The 5,736-nt window shown below is 64.3% G+C and overlaps 2 protein-coding genes across 4 annotated transcripts in view; one reads left to right on the forward strand and one right to left on the reverse strand.

Moving 5' to 3' along the window:
- The window catches only part of STX10 (syntaxin 10), a 10,948-nt gene extending 10,478 nt beyond the window's left edge, over positions 1–470 (reverse strand). Inside the window, exon 1 of one of the 3 annotated variants that reach the window (XM_005881580.2) lies at positions 29–470. In XM_005881580.2, coding sequence (XP_005881642.1) covers positions 29–63 — 35 coding nt within the window. In that variant the 5' untranslated portion in view covers positions 64–470. The remainder of the gene's footprint in view (positions 1–28) is intronic. The other 2 variants (XM_005881579.2, XM_005881578.2) reach the window with 2 other exon arrangements.
- A 1,619-nt stretch (positions 471–2,089) lies between these two features.
- Positions 2,090–4,804, forward strand: IER2 (immediate early response 2). Its single transcript, XM_005881584.2, has one exon. It carries the CDS (start codon positions 3,245–3,247, stop codon positions 3,923–3,925), a length of 681 nt encoding a protein of 226 aa, XP_005881646.1. The 5' UTR covers positions 2,090–3,244; the 3' UTR covers positions 3,926–4,804.
- The last annotated feature ends 932 nt before the right edge of the window (positions 4,805–5,736 follow it).

Consider the following 5,736-nt stretch of genomic DNA (forward strand, 5'->3'; position numbering starts at 1 on the left):
CCTGCCCGCCCCCATCGCTGTCACTCACCCTCGGACTACAAAAAACGGGTCTTCGAGAGACATGTCACCGCCCCCCGTGGGAGACCGAGCCCCCTCCCCTCCGGGCCTGGAGAGCTGGTTTCCTCGCGGCGGGGGAGAACGCGCCACCACCCCCCGCCCCCGTCACGTGACCCAAGCCACCATCGAGAGCCGGGCCACGAGGAGAGAGAGAGGCCCCAAAAGCCGGAAGTGCAGAGCTCCCGCCGCCGCCGCGGCCATCTTGGCTGTGGGCAGAGGCGGCTTTCCGTGCGCGTGCCTCCGCCCTTCGCGTCCGCCGCTCCCGCCGCTCCCAGCCGTTCCGTAGTTCCGCCTGACCAGGCTGGAGTCTGAACTCGGCATCTCGGGGTTCGAGACCCAGCCCCTTGAATTGTTGCTGCGCAACCTCAGTTTCCCTTCCCGGCAACATAAATAATAATAAGCTCTCAGCCCTAGTTGGTTTGGCTCAGTGGATAGAGCTTCGGCCTGCGGACTGCAGGGTCCCAGGTTCGAATTTCCTCAAGGGCACATGCCTGGGTTGCGGGCTTGATCCCCAGCGGGGGCCATGCAGGGGGCAGCCGACCCATGATTCTCTCTTATCATTGATGTTTCTATCTTTCCCTCTCTGAAATCAATAAAAATATATATTTTTTTAAATAAAAAATAATAAGCTCCCAGAAATCAGACGAGATTGTGGCTGGGGAAGGGGCTCGCTCGATTCGTAGACCCTTTTAACGGGCTCCTGGAGCCTGCACCCGCATCCTGTGCGGGGAGATGTCCCAGCCCGGGGTCGGGAGTGGCAGGTTTGGGAAGGGCTGGGGGAAAGGCGGTCGTCCCCGCCTTCCTGCGGGCGGGCGGATGTGCGGGCGTTCTGTGGGTAGTTCTACTCACTCTCCTCTTTTTTTCCTGCTGAGGAGGAGCACATCGAGGTCCCCATGGGGCGGAATGACCGCTAGTGGACGCCCCGAGATGCTCCTGGGGGGATGGGGTCTTACTGGGTGCGAGCCTGGGAGTCGCGGGAGGGTGCGGGGGTGGCTCTGAGGATTGTTTCCGGAGCAGAGCAGTCCTCTGCGTGCGGGGTCTCCGTCTGGGGAGAGACCAGGAATGTTTGGGGAGGAATTTTCAAAGTCTCTGTCACGCAGGGGCGTTCCTTGTGGGGCCATGAAAGCACTTTTTGGGGGGTGCGGGGAAGCCATCGCCTGAATGACGTCCTGATCTCCCTCTGGGCGGTGGGCGGGATCCCTGAAGAAGTCCTCGGAGGGTCGCCCCTGTGTCCGAGCCCCTGTGTGGGGTTTTGGCGTTAGTACCTGGGTTGGGGATGTCATTGTGGGTCTCTGAGGTGCCGGCGTGGGGGGACATTCTCAGCCGGTCAGCGCAGCGTGTGGCAGGAAAGGCCGCTGAATGGGGACGGTTGCTGTTCGGGGTCTTTTAGGGATTGTTGAGCCCCCAGGTGCAGGGGCGGGACCTGAGCGTCCTCCGTGGGTGCATGAGATCATTAATTGGGGGTGGGGGGAGCAGTAATACCTGGGAGGGGGCCTGTGGGGAGAAATAACTGGGGAGACGGGGATAAAGGGGCCCTCGCCGGGCCGCCCCGAGTGCAGGCAAGGTCTTTGTGGGAGATGGCGTCAGTGGGCGCCCTGAGATCACCCCAACCCGCCCAGGGGGCATTCCCGGAGGGGCGTCACGCCTTCCTGGCCTCCCGGGAAGGAAGCGAAACCTTCCCCTTCGGCCCCACTGGACGCCGGTCCGGAAGCCGGGGGCTCCCGACAGCCCCAGCCAGGAGAGGGGAAAGGAAGAGGGCGTGTCTGGAGGCCAGGCCCCGCCCACGCCCGGCCGGAAAAAGCCGGCTATGGCCCAGTACCGAGAGCCCGGCCCCTGTCCTTATATGGGCAGCCGGAAGTGGCTCGGCCACCTGCCCTACGTCATTCCTTCCAAATTTAGTCTGGATGTCGCGCGGACCCTGTGGCGGGAAGGCTCTGCGCTCCAGTCGAGCGGGCGGAGCCTCCCCTTAAAGTGCCCGTACCACGAATGAATGGAGCCATTCAAACAATGTTGCAGCTTTTTGGAGGGGAGGAACTGGGAGTAGGTTTTCTAGGAGAGGCAGCGCGTGGCGGAGGGTAGGGTCGATGTTCTCTATCTGCCCTCTCTCTGCGTTGCTCGGTGTTCAACTCCTACCCCAACCGCGCCTCCGGGTGCAGAGGCAGAGCGCGGCCCGGTGGTTTAGGGGCCGCAACCATGAGTTCAACCGGATGTCGTGTGGCCGGGCCCTCCACCTTGCGTGGAGCTTGTGCCGAAGGAAACCGGGAGGATGTTCAGTGCGGAGAGCAGAGATGGCAGCCTGGGATGCGCTCAGATCTGCAGGCTTCCGCCGCCAGTGCAGCTGGCAACTTAGCCCCGAACCAGCCAGCTTACCCTGTTCCGCTTACGGGCAGGGGAAGTGAGGAGGGCTGGCGTGGGTTAGATGCTATAGAGGCGAAGGCCTCCTTTCGCTGCAGTTGGCCCATTTATTCGTTTAGCAAATATTGGACTAGTCCGTCAGCCTCGGTTTCCCCACGTGAAGAAATCAAGTACTACAGCAGTACCGTCCGTGAGGGATCCAGGAGATCTTTATGAAAGGAAAGCCTTTAACAGCGTCTGGCACGTATTAATCAGTTAGTTGTGTATTAACCAGTTAGTGTTAGCATTGTTATTGGTTCAAGAAACACTAATGAACGCCTGGAACTGTGCCCACGGGGGATGTACGGGCTCAAACCCGGGTATTCCCCGGAGCGAAGGAAAACCAGCCGCCTACGACCTGCGGGGGCCAGCGAACTCTAGCACGTGGGTGGGCCCTGAGCCTCACCCTCGGCCCCGCTCCCCGGGGGCTGCGCGCGGGCGCACTGAGGCGGCGAGGGCAGAGAAAGGAGACCACCCCAAGTGCTCAGGGTCCCGGGGAAGGCTCCCCCGCGTCCGGGCTAGTGTCCCTTTTGTCTGTCCGGTAAATTCCACCCTGTCGCTTTAAGGCTGAAGTCTCTGGCCCCAACGCGGTGGAAAGCCCGATGCAGCTCTCTGATTGGGCGGGGCGTCCTGGTGACGTAGCTCCGGGTACAAATGGGCCCAGGTGGCGGGCGCCGGGGCAGAGCGTTCTAGGGGTGTTTCGGCGCTGGTTGGCGTGAGCAGAGAAAGCGTGAGCCAGCGCGCAGTCCGAAGTGCGTCTGCTCAGCAGGGAAGTCCCCACCGTCGAGTCGCCATGGAGGTGCAGAAGGAGGCGCAACGCATTATGACCCTGTCGGTGTGGAAAATGTACCATTCGCGCATGCAGCGCGGAGGGCTGCGGCTGCACCGGAGCCTGCAGCTGTCTCTGGTCATGCGTAGCGCCCGAGAGCTTTACCTCTCGGCCAAGGTGGAAGCCCACGAGCCGCCCGAGGTGCCCTCGCCAGTCGCCCGCTCCCCCGACCCTCGCCTGCACCCTCCGCGGGAAGCACAAACCGCAGCGGAAGCAGCGTCCACCGACGGTGAGCAGCCCTGCCCGGAGCCCATGGACACTCAGGAGGCGCCGAAAGCCGAGGAGACCCCTGCCCGCTGTGCCCCGAGACCCGCCAAAGTCAGCCGCAAGCGGCGGAGCAGCAGCCTCAGCGACGGCGGGGATGCCGGACTGGTCCCGAGCAAGAAAGCCCGTCTAGACGAGGAGGGCGCGGAGGAAGGGGAGTCTGCGGAGGTCCCCGAGCGCCTGCAGGCCCCTCCCGCGCAAGCGGAAGGCGCCTTCCCCAATCTGGCGCGCGTCCTGCAGAGGCGCTTCTCCGGCCTCCTGAACTGCAGCCCCTCCGCGCCCCCGACAGCGCCTCCGCCGCCGGCCTGCGAGGCGAAGCCGGCCTGCCGCTCGGCGGACAGCGTGCTGAACGTGCTCGTCCGGGCCGTGGTGGCCTTCTGAGGCCCCCGAGCGCCGCTGCCGGAGTCCAGAGCGCGGGCCGGAGCGTCGGCCCGAGTACACAGACCCGAAGCCAGGCCGCCCCCGCGGGGCAGGCCCGCGGAAACGGTGGAGAGGAGCCGCGGCCCGAGAAGCTGTCGCCACCGTGTGCAGTGGCGGCGCCAAGGAACCTGAGCCGGGGCGGGGGCGCCTTCCTCCGAGCCCGGCCGCGCCCACAGGTGCCGGCTTAACCGACGGGGACGTGGCCTTCCCGTCCCCCGGGACTGGGTGAGGGCGGTCTGGTTCCTGACACTCCTCGGGGTCGGACTTTATTTTCACCGGGGGCTGTGCTGCCCTTTCGAGGTGTTGCGGTAGTCGGTGTCCTCGTTCCCAGCGGCGCCCAGGCGCCCTCTTTCCCTCGGGGGACATGCTTATGCAAGCGGTCATCGTTGCGTCACGGGCAGGCGTGGGGCGCTTCCTGTCGCCTCGCGTGGGTGTGGGGCCTGGGAGGTGGGCCGCCTGGGGCGCAGCCCCCGCGCTTCTGCCCGCACCCCTGTGCCTTCGGGGCAGGGGGAACGGATCTCATTTCAGGCTAAATTTTTTACTCGTTCGGTGCGTTCGAGGTGGGGATGTGCGCACGGTCTGAAGCGTGACCCTCCCTCGGGCACAGACCATCAACCCAGAAGACCTTGGTCTGAGTCACACGAGTGGGGGAAGGGGTGCCCGCGGTTCTGTGAGGCCGAGCTGGGCCCAGGTGCTGCTGAGACCGGGCCGGCTTGGGGAGGGAGATTCTAGCCAGTGCGTTCGAGGGCCTATTTACTCTGGTGGGTTCTGTTTAACTCTGTCTGTCTGGCCTTTTGCTAGAGAGACCAGATACGAAAATAAAGACCATTTAACTGCAAAGTCGACTGTCTGGTGTTCTTCCCTGGTGGGGGAGGGGTGGGGTGAAGGGTCAGGCGCTGGGGGCGGCTTCCTGGGGCCGCAGAAACCGGCCCGACCGGCTCCCACGTGGGCGGCAGGGGCTGGGCTCCCTCTTCCCAGCCAGTCCACTTCCGTCTGGGCGCCCTGGCGCTCTGACTCCTTCGAAATTCCCCTACGGCCCTGGCTCGGTTGGGTAGAGCGTCATCACTATACGCCTAAGTTTTGGGGTCCATCCCAGGTCAGGACTCCGACAAGAAGCCACTCGTGAATGGGTGTCCCAGCAGGTCCGTGTTTCTCTGTAAAATCGGTGAATGAAATTAAGAAATAAGTCCCCCCTGCAAGTCTGGGAGAGCGAGGGCTCTCACAGCTCACGTAGGTTTGGGGGGACGCTGCTGGGGACCGTGCCACGCGCAGTTGGGGAACACGCAGGTTCTCCCCACCCGGCTGCACCTGACCCACAGATTCCGTTCTGGCGGGGGCCCCACGGGGGTGGGGGGCAGGGAGCTGAGCAGGTAAACTTGGGACCCCTCTTGGCACCATGTTCCAGTCTCTGGCTGTGGATTTGTTTGGCTCAGACGGGGGTGAGCGCCCAGCCTCAGTTCCTCCTCTGGGGTCCGCCTGGGAACAGCTCCGCCGGAGGAGCTGCAGGTTTGGAAGTGCTCCTGGGAGCCTTTGTCGTTGGCTTGGCTCCACCCCAGGGGAGAAAGTCCTCATCATTCCCCCAGCGCTGGCCCCGCGAGGGCCGTTGGGAGGACAAAGGAGCCGCAGGTGTGGGGAGAGGCGCGGGGAGCACCCGCCCCACCTCCGGAAGGCGAGGTCCCCAGAATGGGCTTCGGTGACCCCCGGGTCTGACCCCGAGGTGGGAGGAGGAGGAGGCAGGGGAGCAGCCCCCACCACACCTTCAGCCTCCTCCC

This window comes from Myotis brandtii, unplaced genomic scaffold (genome assembly GCF_000412655.1).
Source record: "Myotis brandtii unplaced genomic scaffold, ASM41265v1 scaffold680, whole genome shotgun sequence".
In the NCBI taxonomy this organism is placed as follows: Eukaryota; Metazoa; Chordata; class Mammalia; order Chiroptera; family Vespertilionidae; genus Myotis; species Myotis brandtii.

Coding starts and splice junctions, on each gene's coding strand:
- IER2 (XM_005881584.2), top strand. CDS start 3,245: ATGGAGGTGCAGAAGGAGGCGCAACGCATTATGACCCTGTCGGTGTGG.